The following is a 17,472-nucleotide window of genomic DNA, read 5'->3' on the forward strand; positions in this document are numbered from 1 at the left end:
ATAGTGATCAGGAGGGCTCACCAGGGCTCCTGAAACGGTAGTGGTCTGGCTTTTCACCTGGGTGGTATTTCATGGGTATGTTCCATTTGTGATGACTCACATACTATCTTTTGTACACTTTTATATACATATGTTATACTTCAGTACATGCTTATGAAAAGGAAATGCGAAAACAAATATGTGTGACAGTATGATTTATAATACAGACTCAAAGCTAATGGAAAGGATCTGAGTAAAAAAAATAAAAGGATATGTTTTATTAGCTCACAACACTGAAGAGACATGGCTGAATGCTGGCTCCCATTTCATCATCAAGATGTGACAATTCTCTGAGCTCGGTGCTCTTCTAAGCTAGTGCTTCGTGGCAGACTTGCAGCTCACTGTTCCTCCCTGTGGTCACGGGGTAACTGCCTACTGCTCCAGACTGCATATTCTTTTGGATTTACGACCCACAGTAAAGAAAAGCCTTGTGTTTGGTTTTGTGCCTGCACTGGGTGACCTCTCTATTCCTGAGTCTGTCACTCGCTGTGGCCAGTGAATGGTACAGCTGATGTAGCCAAGATCCACCTGGGACTACCTACCCAGACTACACGGATTGAGACTGAGGAGCTGTGGTCCTCACAGGACCTTCCTTGAATAAAGAATGACTAGATATTTTGTGGTACACATGGTGATGTCTAGTACAGATGTGAGAGCATTTTAAAGGGCAGAGCACACAGTTATGGGATATACCTGTTCACCCCCCCTCCCCAAGTCTGTGTGCTGCCCTGTGGCTGACCCATTGTGGGGCTGGCTGGAGGTAGCCTTGTGCTGGTTGTTGCTGCAGCTCCATGTGAGCAGACGCACTGTGGAGCTTCACTGAAGAAGTAACCACTTGAGAGACACTTTAGGCTGAGAGGAGCTTAGCCAGGTAAAGTTTGACAACTTATAGGAAAAAAACTAGGAGGAAATATTTCTTATACAGGACACCAAAAGCACTAGTAAAAGAAAAAAAAATTATAAATTTCATCTCCATGAAAATATAAAATTTCTGCTGTTTGCAATGCCATTCAGAATAATCAAAAGGCACGCCACATGGAGAATATATTCTCAATATATATATTTGAGAAAAAGACTTGTATGTAGAATGTATACGCACTCATAAAATTCAGTAATAAGAGAACCTAATTTAAAAATGGGCAAAAGGCATTTCACTAAAGAAGAGGTGCGATGGCAGATGAGCATATGGAAGGATGCCCCAAACCATTAATTAATTGGGACTGCAAATTAAAATCATACCCAATAGAATGACTATTATTTAAGAGATTGACAACACTATGTGTTGGAGAAGGCATGGAATAACTAGAATTTTCATACATTGTTGGTTGGAATGTAAAAAGGTAAAAACTCTTTGGAGAAAGAGCTAGCAGTTTGTTAGAAAACTAAACATACATGTATAGTTAACTCAGTAATTCTGCTCCTGGGTATTTAACCATGAGAAGTCAAAGTGTATGTCCACAAAGCATCTTGTACATGAACATTTGTAACAAGCTACATTTGTAATAGCTCTGAGCTGGAAACCACCCAAATATATGTCAATAAGTGGATGGCTTAAGAAACTGGTATTTTCATATAGTGGACTACAATGCAGCCATGAAAAGGAATTAGCTCCTGAGAAATGCAAAAACTTGCATGGCTCTCAGTAGCATCAGGCTGATGAATAAACCTTGCGCGGTGGCATCCATACTGCATGATTCAATTTAATTGAAGTTGTGGGACAGGTGGCACTAATCCATGATGAGGAAGGAGCCGGGGTGGAGGGATGGGGCTGGTGACTGACCACACAGGGCAGCCGGGATTTTATGGCATAAGAGAAGTGTTTTGTATCTTCTTGGGGTTAGTGGTTATATAGCTGTATACATTTGTCAATACTCATTGAACTGTTTTCTTAAATTTGGCACATTTTATTTTGTAAATTATATGTAAATAATGTTGATTTAAAAAAACAAAAATAGCCCACCTTCCATGCGGGAGACCTGGGTTCGATTCCCAGACCATGCACCACCCCCCCCCCCCCAAAAAAAAATATATGTATATATATATGTATAGAAACGGAAAACCGGGCAGTCTGTTCCTAGAGTCTGGGTTCCTCACGGCCAAACCATGCTGCCTAGCTCCCTCTGCGTTTGAATCCACCTTGTGTCTGGGGCCTGCAGCTGCCCCAAAGCCCATTAGTCTTTGGAAAGAGATGTAAATTTGCCTGAGTTTGATATTTCAGTGTGTGTGTACTTGTTATTTTGTTTTTGATTATAAGACCATACAAGGTGTTTGGGTTCTTCATGGTGTCTTACACTTTTAGAAAAGGGGTTTGTTTCATCTCTAAGTCCTGCTTTAGTGGAGTGTTAAATACAGCCTGATACTGAGAGTCCAGTCTGCATCTTGTCTGTGGCTGTGAATAAGGTTGATGGATTCAGTGAATGCTGCCAACCCAAGACCAGGACCTTTAGTGGGTGGAGATAGGTTGGTGTTAAAGAGTGGCTCAGCGACTGGTTTTCTTGATGCTTGATCCTTTTCAAGTATCCATATCTACTCCCCTCTGTCACATTTCAGAACACCCAGGTATTTCAAATGTGAGCCTTTTAATTTCGTGCTTTTAGCTAAGACTCATGAGATAGCAGTAACTGTATATGTTGTTTCTTTCCTTCTTACCTAGGGCTACCTTCCTGCCAACGTGGACAGAAGACCGGCTACTCTCCAGAGAAAACAAAAAGAGTATTTTGCTTTTATTGAGCATTATTATGATTCTAGAAATGATGCAGTTCATCAAGATACATATAGACAGGTGGGAATCTTTTTTCTTTTCTCATGTTACTTGAAATACCTACAGGGCAACAATTTCTCTAGCACATCCCTAATTGGGATGCTAATAATAAGAAATAGATTTAGAAACAGGTGATAGTGAATTTCCTGTAACAGTCGTACTTGCTCATCTCCACTGCCTTCTACAAAAGCAAAGAGGATGTTTTCCGTTGGAGTTACAAAGCACGTACCCGAGCTCCTGTTAACAGTACCTTGTGGTCTGCCTCTGGGAGATGTGTCTTTTGCGCAGTAAGCAGAAAGAGCGAGTTGCTCTAGTGAAGAGCAGGGCTGGCCTGCAGGTCCAGGAGTGGCATTTCTCTTGGTCCCCCTGGGCATCAATGGACACTGTACTCCTTGGGTCAGTTAGGGATGTGGTTTAAATAGCAATTTATAGTTTCATGGACAGTTGACAGCAGTGTGTATAATGGGAAAAATACTTAAAAATGATTTACGATTCATAATGCATCCAGAATTCACTGTTGGAATAGCTCTTCAAGAACTTTGTAATTTTCATTCTCTTTGTAATATGTGAAAATTCAAGATGATTTGCACTGCAGTTTAAACAAACTGTAGCTCTTAATTGGTCCACTGTCTGGTATTTCTGAAATAAACTAATGATTTTGCTGAGACATGTCAGCATTGATTGTTTTCCTTTGGAAACTCTACGTCTAGGAACTTTGCAGACTTTTTCTCCTTCAGATTTAGGATATGCATGCCTCTTTGTCAATTTGGTATAGATCTGTTGAAAGAGTCCAAGGACAGGCCTGTGCTCTGATCCATTGTTAATGGTTCTTTTCACTAACTGGATTCTTGGAGGGCTTATTTCTGGTGTCTGGGAAACAGGTGAGGCTGAGGGAGAAAACAGACTTGACTCAGGTTGGCAGAGCTGGGGGTGGGGGGTGGGGCTCTCTGCTTTGGGCCTCCTGGCCCTGGAGTGTCCTCCTGACTGCTTGTCTCACACCTAGTGACCCCTGGCCACACTGAACTGACCATGACCTTTGGGAAACTAACTGAAGATGCAAAGGGCATTTCTGTTTGATTAGGAAAATATTAAACTATTTCTTTACCCTTCACCTGGCTAGTTTTAGGAAATGGTAAATTTGTCTTGTTTTCAACAGGTACTTGATGTATTTTCATTCCAAAAAGACTTATAAAGGGGCATTAGCATCTCTGAGACTTACCAAGGTCTGTAGTATTATGAATTTCTTAAGGAAAAGTAAGTAAGAACAGGTGGCATACATCTTTATTAAGTTACTATGATAGGTAATAAAAGGCTTACAAATTGTGAAGTCCTGAAATATTTCTATATTAATATGACTGTGAAAAATTTCAAGCATGGTAGTCTTTCCCTCTCTGCTTTGATGCCAAGAAAACATACCTCTTTGAAATGTATTTGGAGCTTTCTCTCTGTGTTAATCAGGGTTTTCTAGAGAAACAGAACCAACAGGAGAGATCTGTAAATATGAGATTTATAAAGGTGTCTCACACAGCCGTGGGAATGGGAGAGTCCAAAATCCAAAGGGTAGGCTGTGAAGCTGGCGCTGATGAATGGTCTGGACGAACTCCACAGGAGAGACTGGCTGGCTGAAGAAGCAGTGAAAGAGATTCTCATCTTCTTTAAAAGCTTTCAACTGATTGGGTGATCTCTGATTGGTTGATCTCATTGTGGGAGACAGTAGTTGATGGTGGATATGATCAGCCACAGGTGCAGTCAACTGACTGATGATTTACTATACCAGCCTTCTGGTTTATCAACCAGCCATGAAATATCCTTGTGGCAATGGTCAGATCAGTGCTTGCCTGACCAGACATCTGGGCCTCATCACTTGGCCATGCTAACACCAGAATCTCACCATCACACTCACATTGCCATGTCAGGCACACATGTTGGAGGCAGAGCTGAGCCAGTTTTTGGGACCCTAGTCTCTCTCTCCCTCTGCTGCTCAGTCACAACTCACAGGTGTTGTCTTGGTTCTTGACCAAGCACCTGACCCCAGGAATGTAGCACACACACCCTCCCACGAGAACCAGTGAGGAGGCAGTGGTATGTGTAAGGGTGTGTGTGTGTCTGTGTGTGGCCATGGGTGTACCTGTTAGTCTTTGTCTCTTTATATGAATTTTGTCTAATCTTTTGCTGAAGGTGTTAATGTCAAAAGCGCACAGGGTTGGTCATGAAGAGTCATCTGGTGTGGTTTTCCTTCTCTTTGTTCCTTCTACCTGACTGATTCCCATTAGGTTGTCTGTAGAAACAGAAACAACAGGCTATATATGTACATATATATATATATGTCAGGAGATTTATTATTGGAATTGGCTCACGTGACTGTGGTGATTGGTAACTCCAAAATCCGTAGGGCACACCACACGTTGGAAACTGGATGAAGGTGATGTTGAATTTCCCAGGAGAAGCCGCAACTCGGAAATTCTTATGAAGATGAAGACAAATACCTCAGGAAGAGCTGACTGGCTGAAGTGAGATGAAATTCTCCCTTCTGAGTGTTGACATCATCTTCCCTTCTCCCTTCAAAGCCTTTAGCTGATGAGATGTCTCTCATGGCTGAAGGCAGTCTCCTTAAATTGTAGATGTAATCAGCCATAGATGGAATCAATGATTTAAATCCACAGCATACCCTCATAGTAACAGTAGTCAGACGAGTACTTGCTTGGCCCAAAAGTTTGACCCCAGAACACTGGCCAAGTTGACACATGAACTCAACCATAGTGACTGTCACAGCCTTCTTTCTCCCTACCCACCCTCTATCTGGTGGTAGAAGGTGGCTGTCAGTCTGGCGTTGCTGGTCCGGCAGTGCTGGTCCATTCTCTTATACTGCATCTCTTTACCCTCAGGATGGCGAGAACAGCAGAGCATGGCAATGGTGGGGACTCTGCCTGTCTATTTAGTTAACATGGGCTGAAAAGCTTTTCTGAGTGATGAGTGTGTGGAGGTGGGTCAGACCCAGCTCCTGTGCTGCTGGAGCTTAAAGTCACCATGCTGGGGGCCGATGTGTGCTTGTGCAGATGTGCTTGGGTAGGCAGAGTGCTCTGAGGACAGGCTTCTCATCTCTAGCCACCTTCCCTGTGCCTGGACCCTGGCCCTAGATAGCTGGAGCCCCTTGCCTCTCCAGGCGGAGTGTTCTCACCTCTTTCATGGCACTTCTGCCAGCAAGTCTCATTTAGACCACATTGTGGACACCTGCGTGTCGTGAGTTATTTGGTTCTTATCATGTGCTTTAAAGAACTTGAACAGTTATTTTCTTGTATTCTTTCTGATGCCATCTCTTTTACCTCGCCAACTTTTCTTTTCCACTGGGTCTTTCGTTTCGTGCCATGTACCCTGAACACATTAATCTACTGGCTTCTGGCCCCTGTTCAGTTTCTCTCTCTGAGCAATATCACCTCCCTCAGCTTCTAACCTGAGTGAACAGTTTAAGGCAGGAACCTTTTTTTTTCTTTTTGACATAGGCAGGCTCCAGTAATTGAAGCTGAGTCCTCAGTGTGGCAGGCAAGAATTCTGCCACTGAGCCACTGTTGCCTGCCCAAGGCAGGAACCTTTTATGATAAGAAATAGTCTACACATCTCAGAACTTTGAGCCAACAGAGCGTTCTCTGGCTTTTTGTCTCCTGTCTTATCTCCCCATCACCAATAATCCATTGAAAGATGTAGGGCAGATATTTTATAGTTGAGGAGGCTGAGTCCTGGGGTGTAAGAGGTTTACATAAAGCCATTGTGCTAGTAAGTACTGGGAGAACAAATCCAACCTTTCCTGGGTGGTAGACTCCTCTGTGATCATTTGCAGGGAACATGCAAAACTACCCAAATTGTAGAGTCCCTCTCGGCATGCAAATGTGAGTGCCTCCCTCTGCCAGTTTGAGCTGTTTTTCTGGGTAAGAGGGAATGATGTCAGTATTGGCCAGTGGGGAGGTTTAATATGGGATGCTGTGAGCCAGCCTGTGATGCCAGCTCAAGCTTGGAACCTTCTAGTTTTGTTGCTTCTTGAACCCACTAGTGCATTACTCTACAGTGTTGGGAACTTTATTATCACTAAATGTTGGACTGTGGTCAAGCAGGAATTAGCTGTCCAATAGATTTTCCAGTGCTCCCTTTGAAAGGTGGCTAGATTTCCCAAGGGCTTTGTGAAGTGGAGAAAAGTATGGCCTGAGTTCCAAGAAGCAGCTGTCACTGCTGAAACCTTGTACACTATTGATGTACTTGAATTGCTCCCCGTGTTAGAGGCTGAAAATCGATGGTTACTAATTGCTATAGATTATGTTCCTAAATGGCTGAGGGCCTGCTCTGTTCCTAATCATGCTGCAACCATTGTTCTGTTGGGGACCCAGACTGGGCGTGCCTTGCTCAGGAAGAACGTGCTTTTAGACACCTCAAAAGGAGGAGGGTCTGATAAAACAGAGAAGTACTATCTTTAGCGAGAAAACAAATTAAGACCTAAAGTAAATGTACTTCCATTATTGAATATTGCCATTTTAATCATATTTGTAATGACCTTAACAGCTTTTAAAGTAAATTCATGTTTCTCCCCCATCTCTAGATCCATATAGACATCCCTCGAATGAGCCCTGAAGCGTTGATACTTCAACCCAAAGTCACCGAGGTAAGGGCTGCAGTGTGGAAATTCCTGCTGAATTCCCTTTTCTGGGAGTAATGGGTACTGGTGATGCCAAGAGATAGTTGGGTACAGTTGGGTGCTTTTCTAGAAGTGAGTCTAGACTGGCCTGTTTGTGGAACATGGTGTCTTTGTAGATGTAAAACCCAACAGCAGCCTCCTGCTATCCTTACACTGTGTTCACTGCATGAATTTGATGTGTACAAAAGCATGCATGTGATACGCGTGTGTACATTGGTATGCACTGGAATCTCACCGTGTGCCCTGCACGAATACTTGACCCAGAGCCTGACCAGTACTGGTGATGCCACCTCTGCATCCCCCCCCCCCACCACCATGTTCACCTTCTCCCTAAGTGCTCCCTCTCTCTGCATTTTCCCCTTTTTCTGCCTCCTCCCCCTCTCTGTGTTCTCCTACTTTCTGCATTCTTCCCCCTCTCTTTTGGTGTTCTCCTCCCTTTCTAGGATTTCCCCCCTCTCTTTCTGAGTTCTTTCCCCTCTCTCTCTGTTTTGCCCCCTCTCTCTGCATTCTCCACCCCCTCTACATTCTCCCCCTTCTCTTTCTGCATTCTTCCCCCTCTCTTGCTGCATCCTCTCCCAGGAGATGACCATTCTCTCACTTTTGATGCCTGATTTTCTTGCTTTTCTCTGAGGCTTTAATACATGTCATGCCATACTAAGAAGATAATGTATTGTTTACTTTTGTATGTTCTGAAGCTGAGGCACTGTTTAGTTTATAATAATCCATTCTTTAAAAATCCCACATTTCTTTTTTCCTTTCTCTTCTTGGAGATTTGAACATTGGGGCACTACAAGCAGGGCTACCAGGAACCTCCATTGCACCTGGGTGCAGATGCCGGTGGCAGGACTGTCTCCAGGGCCTTTGTGTGGTGGTTGAATTGTTGCATTGCATCCAAGATGATTTAAAATGTTCTGGAGTGAGACTGTGCCAATTTAAGCCCTCACTTGCAGAGTTGGGGTTCCTCTTACTCCCATCCTTGCCCAGTCTTCATGTACTCAGCTCCTTCCTGTTTCCTTTCTTACTGTGAACTTAGTTTTCATTTCCCTGGTCCTTAGTGGAGTCAGCCATTTCTTCCTGTATTTTTAGGCCTCTTCTGTGTTCCCTTTCCTGTGAAATGCATGCACATGTCTTTTTTTTAACCCATCTTTCTTTTGGGTTGTTGATCTTTCATTTATAAATTGTTGGGTTCTCTATCTGTTACAATTATCTTTCCCACTCTGTGGCTTGTTTCTCACTCTTCTTGGTGGCTTTTGATGATCAGAGTTCCTCATTTTAGTGCAATTAAACTTAGGCTTTTCTTTTAAGGTTAGCACTGTTATGTTTTATTCAAGAAATACTTTTCTACACATACAGCATGAAGGCATTCTCTCATTTTCACCTGAAAATATTAGTTTTGCCTTTCACACATCTTTAATACATCTATAATTGATAGTTGTTTATGGTTTGAGGTTAGAATCTATTTAGTTTTCTCCACTGAGGACCACCTGCTTCTTACACTGAGGACTGGCTCCATCTTGTTTCTGCACAATGCCATGCTACTTTTCCTTTATGCCGTTTTCACTATTCACCAGGTTTGACCCATTTTTCAGGTTGTCTTCCCTAATGCCATATCCTGCTAATTAAGTTTGGGAGAATGGACATCTCTATGAAATTAAATCTTCATTTTCGTGGACATGTTTTCTCTCCAATTTTAGGCCATTTTAATGCCTTTGAGGAAAATTTTAAGATTTTCTCTAAAGGCTCTTGTAGATAGTTTCATTAGATTTATTCTTAGTTATCACATCTTTGCTGCTACCCTAAGTGCTATCTTTTTTAAATTGCTTTTTCTTATTGTCTGAAATATTTTGTTTTGCTTCTTGATTACTCTAGTAAATACACTTTTTTTTTTTTTTTGGATTTTACTTTTTTTTTTATTTTTTTTTTTTTATTAACGGAAAGAAAAAAAAGAAATTAACACAACATTTAGAAATCATACCATTCTACATATGCACTCAGTAATTCTTAACATCATCACATAGATGCATGATCACTGTTTCTTAGTACATTTGCATCAGTTTAGAGGAACTAGCAACACAACAGAAAAAGATATAAAATGTTAATATAAAGAAAAGAAATAAAAGTAGTAGTAATAGTAAAAAACAACAACAACAAACAAACCAACAAGCAAACAAAAACAAAAAAAAACCCTATAGCTCAGATGCAGCTTCATTCAGTATTTTAACATGATTACTTTACAATTAGGTATTATTGTGCTGTCCATTTTTGAGTTTTTGTATCTAGTCCTGTTGCACAGTCTGTATCCCTTCAGCTTCAATTACCCATTGTCTTACCCTGTTTCTAACTCCTGCTGAACTCTGTTACCAATGACATATTTCAAGTTTATTCTCGAATGTCCGTTCACAACAGTGGGACCATACAGTATTTGTCCTTTAGTTTTTGGCTGGATTCACTCAGCATAATATTCTCTAGGTCCATCCATGTTATTACATGGTTCACAAGTTTATCTTGTCTTAAAGCTGCATAATATTCCATCGTATGTATATACCACAGTTTGTTTAGCCACTCTTCTGTTGATGGAGATTTTGGCTGTTTCCATCTCTTTGCAATTGTAAATAACGCTGCTATAAACATTGGTGTGCAAATGTCCGTTTGTGTCTTTGCCCTTAAGTCCTTTGAGTAGATACCTAGCAATGGTATTGCTGGGTCGTATGGCAATTCTATATTCAGCTTTTTGAGGAACCGCCAAACTGCCTTCCACAGTGGTTGCACCCTTTGACATTCCCACCAACAGTGAATAAGTGTGCCTCTTTCTCCGCATCCTCTCCAGCACTTGTCATTTTCTGTTTTGTTGATAATGGCCATTCTGGTGGGTGTGAGATGATATCTCATTGTGGTTTTGATTTGCATTTCTCTAATGGCCAGGGACATTGAGCATCTCTTCATGTGCCTCTTGGCCATCCGTATTTCTTCTTCTGGTAGGTGTCTGTTTAAGTCTTTTTCCCATTTTGTAATTGGGTTGGCTGTCTTTTTGTTGTTGAGTTGAATAATCTCTTTATAAATTCTGGATACTAGACCCTTATCTGATATGTCATTTCCAAATATTGTCTCCCATTGTGTAGGCTGTCTTTCTACTTTCTTGATGAAGTTCTCTGATGCACAAAAGTGTTTAATTTTGAGAAGCTCCCATTTATTTATTTCCTTCTTCAGTGTTCTTGCTTTAGGTTTAAGGTCCATAAAACCACCTCCAGTTGTAAGATCCATAAGATATCTCCCAACATTTTCCTCTAACTGTTTTATGGTCTTAGACCTAATGTTTAGATCTTTGATCCATTTTGAGTTAACTTTTGTATAGGGTGTGAGAGATGGGTCTTCTTTCATTCTTTTGCATATGGATATCCAGTTCTCTAGGCACCATTTATTGAAGAGACTGTTCTGTCCCAGGTGAGTTGGCTTGACTGCCTTATCAAAGATCAAATGTCCATAGATGAGAGGGTCTATATCTGAGCACTCTATTCGATTCCATTGGTCGATATATCTATCTTTATGCCAATACCATGCTGTTTTGACCACTGTGGCTTCATAATATGCCTTAAAGTCAGGCAGCGCGAGACCTCCAGCTTCGTTTTTTTTCCTCAAGATGTTTTTAGCAATTCGGGGTACCCTGCCCTTCCAGATAAATTTGCTTATTGGTTTTTCTATTTCTGAAAAATATGTTGTTGGGATTTTGATTGGTATTGCATTGAATCTGTAAATCAATTTAGGTAGGATTGACATCTTAACTATATTTAGTCTTCCAATCCATGAACACGGTACGCCCTTCCATCTATTTAGGTCTTCTGTGATTTCTTTTAACAGTTTTTTGTAGTTTTCTTTATATAGGTTTTTTGTCTCTTTGGTTAAATTTATTCCTAGGTATTTTATTCTTTTAGTTGCGATTGTAAATGGGATTCGTTTCTTGATTTCTACCTCAGCTTGTTCATTACTAGTGTATAGAAAAGCTACAGATTTTTGAATGTTGATCTTGTAGCCTGCTACTTTGCTGTACTCATTTATTAGCTCTAGTAATTTTGTTGTGGATTTTTCTGGGTTTTCTACATATAGTATCATATCGTCTGCAAACAGTGATAGTTTTACTTCTTCCTTTCCAATTTTGATGCCTTGTATTTCTTTTTCTTGCCTAATTGCTCTGGCTAGAACTTCCAACACAATGTTGAATAATAGTGGTGATAGTGGACATCCTTGTCTTGTTCCTGATCTTAGGGGGAAAGTTTTCAATTTTTCCCCATTGAGGATGATATTAGCTGTGGGTTTTTCATATATTCCCTCTATCATTTTAAGGAAGTTCCCTTGTATTCCTATCTTTTGAAGTGTTTTCAGCAGGAAAGGATGTTGAATCTTGTCAAATGCCTTCTCTGCATCAATTGAGATGATCATGTGATTTTTCTGCTTTGATTTGTTGATATGGTGTATTACATTAATTGATTTTCTTATGTTGAACCATCCTTGCATACCTGGGATGAATCCTACTTGGTCATGATGTATAATTCTTTTAATGTGTTGTTGGATACGATTTGCTAGAATTTTATTGAGGATTTTTGCATCTGTATTCATTAGAGAGATTGGTCTGTAGTTTTCTTTTTTTGTAATATCTTTGCCTGGTTTTGGTATGAGGGTGATGTTGGCTTCATAGAATGAATTAGGTAGTTTTCCCTCCACTTCGATTATGTTGAAGAGTTTGAGGAGAGTAGGTACTAATTCTTTCTGGAATGTTTGATAGAATTCACATGTGAAGCCGTCTGGTCCTGGACTTTTCTTTTTAGGGAGGTTTTGAATAACTAATTCAATCTCTTTACTTGTGATTGGTTTGTTGAGGTCGTCTATTTCTTCTTGAGTCAAAGTTGGTTGTTCCTGTCTTTCCAGGAACCTGTCCATTTCTTCTAAATTGTTGTATTTATTAGCGTAAAGTTGTTCATAGTATCCTGTTATTACCTCCTTTATTTCTGTGAGGTCAGTAGTTATGTCTCCTCTTTCATTTCTAATCTTATTTATTTGCATCCTCTCTCTTCTTCTTTTTGTCAATCTTGCTAAGGGCCCATCAATCTTGTTGATTTTCTCATAGAACCAACTTCTGGTCTTATTGATTTTCTCTATTGTTTTCATGTTTTCAATTTCATTTATTTCTGCTCTAATCTTTGTTATTTCTTTCCTTTTGCTTGCTTTGGGATTAGTTTGCTGTTCTTTCTCCAGTTCTTCCAAGTGGACAGTTAATTCCTGCATTTTTGCCTTTTCTTCTTTTCTGATAAAGGCATTTAGGGCAATAAATTTCCCTCTTAGCACTGCCTTTGCTGCATCCCATAAGTTTTGATATGTTGTGTCTTCATTTTCATTTGCCTCTAGGTATTTACTAATTTCTCTTGCAATTTCTTCTTTGACCCACTTGTTGTTTAAGAGTGTGTTGTTGAGCCTCCATGTATTTATGAATTTTCTGGCACTCCGCCTATTATTGATTTCCAACTTCATTCCTTTATGATCCGAGAAAGTGTTGTGTATGATTTCAATCTTTTTAAATTTGTTAAGACTTGCTTTGTGACCCAGCATATGGTCTATCTTTGAGAATGATCCATGAGCACTTGAAAAAAAGGTGTATCCTGCTGTTGTGGGATGTAATGTCCTATAAATGTCTGTTAAGTCAAGTTCATTTATAGTAATATTCAGGTTCTCTATTTCTTTATTGATCCTCTGTGTAGATGTTCTGTCCATTGATGAGAGTGGTGAATTGAAGTCTCCAACTATTATGGTATATGTGTCTATTTCCCTTTTCAGTGTTTGCAGTGTATTCCTCACGTATTTTGGGGCATTCTTGTTCGGTGCGTAAATATTTATGATTGTTATGTCTTCTTGTTTAATTGTTCCTTTTATTAGTATATAGTGTCCTTCTTTGTCTCTTTTAACTGTTTTACATTTGAAGTCTAATTTGTTGGATATTAGTATAGCCACTCCTGCTCTTTTCTGGTTGTTGTTTGCATGAAATATCTTTTCCCAACCTTTCACTTTCAACCTATATTTATCTTTGGGTCTAAGATGTGTTTCCTGTAGACAGCATATAGAAGGATCCTGTTTTTTAATCCATTCTGCCAGTCTATGTCTTTTAATTGGGGAATTCAGTCCATTGACATTTAGAGTTATTACTGTTTGGATAATATTTTCCTCTACCATTTTGTCTTTTGTATTATATATATCATATCTGTCTTTCCTTCTTTCTACACTTTTCTCCATGTCTCTCTCTTCTGTCTTTTTGTATCTGACTCTAGTGCTTCCTTTATTATTTCTTGCAAAGCTGGTCTCTTGGTCACAAATTCTCTTAGTGACTTTTTGTCTGAGAATGTTTTAAATTCTCCCTCATTTTTGAAGGACAATTTTGCTGGATATAGGAGTCTTGGCTGGCAGTTTTTCTCTTTTAGTAACTTAAATATATCATCCCACTGTCTTCTAGCTTCCATGGTTTCTGCTGAGAAATCTACACATAGTCTTATTGGGTTTCCCTTGTATGTGACGGATTGTTTTTCTCTCGCTGCCTTCAAGATCCTCTCTTTCTCTTTGACCTCTGACATTCTAACTAGTAAGTGTCTTGGGGAACGCCTATTTGTGTCTAATCTCTTTGGGGTGCGCTGCACTTCTTGGATCTGTAATTTTAGGTCTTTCATAAGAGTTGGGAAATTTTCAGTGATAATTTCTTCCATTAGTTTTTCTCCTCCTTTTCCCTTCTCTTCTCCTTCTGGGATACCCACTACACGTATATTTGTACGGTTCACATTGTCCTTGAGTTCCCTGATACCTTGTTCAAATTTTTCCATTCTTTTCCGGATAGTTTCTGTTTCTTTTTGGAGTTCAGATGTTTCATCCTCCAAATCACTAATTCTATCTTCTGTTTCTTTAAATCTGTCATTGTAGGTATCCATTGTTTTTTCCATCTTTTCTACTTTATCTTTCACTTCCATAAGTTCTGTGATTTGTTTTTTCAGTTTTTCTATTTCTTCTTTATGTTCAGCCCATGTCTTCTTCATGTCCTCCCTCAATTTATCGATTTCGTTTTTGAAGAGGTTTTCCATTTCTGTTCGTATATTCAGCATTAGTTGTTTCAGCTCCTGTATCTCATTTGAACTATTGGTTTCTTCGTTTGACTGGGCCATATGTTCAATTTTCTGAGCGTGATCCGTTATCTTCTGCTGGCGTCTGGGCATTTAGTCAGATTTCCCCGGGTGTTCGACCCCACAGGTTGAAAGATTTTTCTGCGCAGTCTCTGGGTTCTGTTCTTCCTATCCTGCCCAGTAGGTGGCGCACGTGGCACACGCCTGTCTGTGGGTTCCACCAGCGAAAGTTGCTGTGGGTCCCTCAACTCTGGAAAACTCTCGCCGTAGGGGAGGTTCGGCAACCGAAGCGTCTTGGAAGAATGCCAGCCGGCCCGGGGTTCCAGACGCGGGGAGGGTCGCCGGCTGTCGCAGCACAGGAGAGCGTCCGGCCAAATTAGCTAGTCGGCCCGGGGCACCAAGCGTGGCGGGAGGGCGCCAGCTGTCGCAGCCCGGGAGAGTGCACTGCTCCCAGCCGACGGGGGAGTCACGTGTTTGGAAGGGATCCCCCGGTCACTGTTCTCCGCAGTCTGGGGATTTCCGACCCAACTATCTCAGTTGTTCCGGGGGGCCTCGTGTGGTGGGGGCACCAGCCGCCGCGGCCTAAGGGGACCGCCTGTCCAATTCTACCAGCTGGCCTGGGAAGGTGGAAGGGAGGGACTCCGGTCGCTTGCTGTCCCACCCAGGAAAGCCCGTGCCCCTTGGTGATCTCACCGGAGCTGGTTCTCCCAGGTAGTCAGCCGTTCCAGGATGGGGTACGCTGTCCCTTTGATCTCCCTCGTGGCTCCGGGAGCTGCTCTGTATTATTTCCACTCCCCCAGTAGTTGTTCTGGAGGAGGAAAGGTGAGGGCGGCAAGGCTGTCGAGGCTGGTGGCGGAGGAGCACGGTGAAGGCGGGGGAAGAGGGCACCGTGTTGGTTGGAGGGCAGCCGGAGCAGGAGGGGGAGGAGGGGGGTAGGGAGGTCGGGCGGCTCGGCTGCTGCGGGGCGCGTGCGCCGCGCGGCGGTCCGGCGGAGAAAGAGAGGGGGTAGGGAGGTCGGGCGGCTCGGCTGCTGCGGGGCGCGTGCGCCGCGCGGCGGTCCGGCGGAGAAAGAGAGGGGGTAGGGAGGTCGGGCGGCTCGGCTGCTGCGGGGCGCGTGCGCCGCGCGGCGGTCCGGCGGAGAAAGAGAGGGGGTAGGGAGGTCGGGCGGCTCGGCTGCTGCGGGGCGCGTGCGCCGCGCGGCGGTCCGGCGGAGAAAGAGAGGGGGTAGGGAGGTCGGGCGGCTCGGCTGCTGCGGGGCGCGTGCGCCGCGCGGCGGTCCGGCGGAGAAAGAGAGGGGGTAGGGAGGTCGGGCGGCTCGGCTGCTGCGGGGCGCGTGCGCCGCGCGGCGGTCCGGCGGAGAAAGAGAGGGGGTAGGGAGGTCGGGCGGCTCGGCTGCTGCGGGGCGCGTGCGCCGCGCGGCGGTCCGGCGGAGAAAGAGAGGGGGTAGGGAGGTCGGGCGGCTCGGCTGCTGCGGGGCGCGTGCGCCGCGCGGCGGTCCGGCGGAGAAAGAGAGGGGGTAGGGAGGTCGGGCGGCTCGGCTGCTGCGGGGCGCGTGCGCCGCGCGGCGGTCCGGCGGAGAAAGAGAGGGGGTAGGGAGGTCGGGCGGCTCGGCTGCTGCGGGGCGCGTGCGCCGCGCGGCGGTCCGGCGGAGAAAGAGAGGGGGTAGGGAGGTCGGGCGGCTCGGCTGCTGCGGGGCGCGTGCGCCGCGCGGCGGTCCGGCGGAGAAAGAGAGGGGGTAGGGAGGTCGGGCGGCTCGGCTGCTGCGGGGCGCGTGCGCCGCGCGGCGGTCCGGCGGAGAAAGAGAGGGGGTAGGGAGGTCGGGCGGCTCGGCTGCTGCGGGGCGCGTGCGCCGCGCGGCGGTCCGGCGGAGAAAGAGAGCAGTAAATACACTTTTAAACTTTGACATCTTGCCTGTGTAGTTAGTTTGTTAAAAAAGAAGCTGACTTCCGGAGAAGATGGCGGCTTAGTAAGAGGCGCGGGTCTTAGTTCCTCCTCCAGAAAAGCAACTAAAGAAAGAGAAACAATACGAAACAGCTCCCGGAGTCACGACAGAGACCAAAAAGACAGCGTACCCCATTCTGGAACGGCTGAACGGGCAGGGAGAATCCACTGTGGTGAGATACCCGAGGGGCGCACGTTTTCCTGGCTGGGGCGGCTGGCGACTGGGGTCCCCTCCACGCACGTGGCTCCCCGGTCTGACTGGGAACGTTGGATAGCGGGGCCCTCCCGTCAGGCTTGGCATCTCGGGCCAGCTGGGCAATTTGGACCGGCACTCCCCCAAGCCTCGGCCAGCGACCCCCGCCTCCACGCGCGGTTTCCCGGGCCGACTGCCCCGCAGACAGATGACTGCCACGAGCGCCACCTACTGGGCAGGAAAAGAAAAACAGAGCCCAGAGATTCCACAGAAAAACCTTTCAACCAGCTGGGTCCCACAACCAGGGAAATCTGATCAAATGCCCAGACACCAGCAGAAAATAATGGATGACGCTCGGAAAATTGAAGATATGGCCCAGTCAAAGGAACAAACCAATAGTTCAAATGAGATACAGGAGCTGAGACAACTAATGCTGAATATACGAACAGAAATGGAAAAACTCTTCAAAAACCAAATCAATAAATTGAGGGAGGACATGAAGAAGACATGGGCTGAACAAAAAGAAGAAATAGAAAATCTGACAAAACAAATCACAGAACTTATGGGAGTGAAGGACAAAGAAGAAAAAATGGAAAAAACAATGGATACCTACAATGGTAGATCTAAAGAGACAGAAGCTACAATTAGTGAACTGGAGGATGGAACATCTGAATTCCAAAAAGAAACAGAAACTATAGGGAAAAGAATG

At 43.8% G+C, this 17,472-nt stretch overlaps 1 protein-coding gene across 1 annotated transcript in view; it reads left to right on the plus strand.

The window, feature by feature from the left end:
• Window positions 1-17,472, plus strand: part of TBC1D22A (TBC1 domain family member 22A) — a 493,060-nt gene that overhangs the window by 169,015 nt on the left and 306,573 nt on the right. Inside the window, exons 6-7 of the mRNA XM_077169200.1 lie at window positions 2,693-2,821; window positions 7,386-7,448. Coding sequence (XP_077025315.1) covers window positions 2,693-2,821; window positions 7,386-7,448 — 192 coding nt within the window. The remainder of the gene's footprint in view (window positions 1-2,692; window positions 2,822-7,385; window positions 7,449-17,472) is intronic.

This window comes from Tamandua tetradactyla, chromosome 7 (assembly GCF_023851605.1).
Source record: "Tamandua tetradactyla isolate mTamTet1 chromosome 7, mTamTet1.pri, whole genome shotgun sequence".
NCBI lineage: Eukaryota > Metazoa > Chordata > Mammalia > Pilosa > Myrmecophagidae > Tamandua > Tamandua tetradactyla.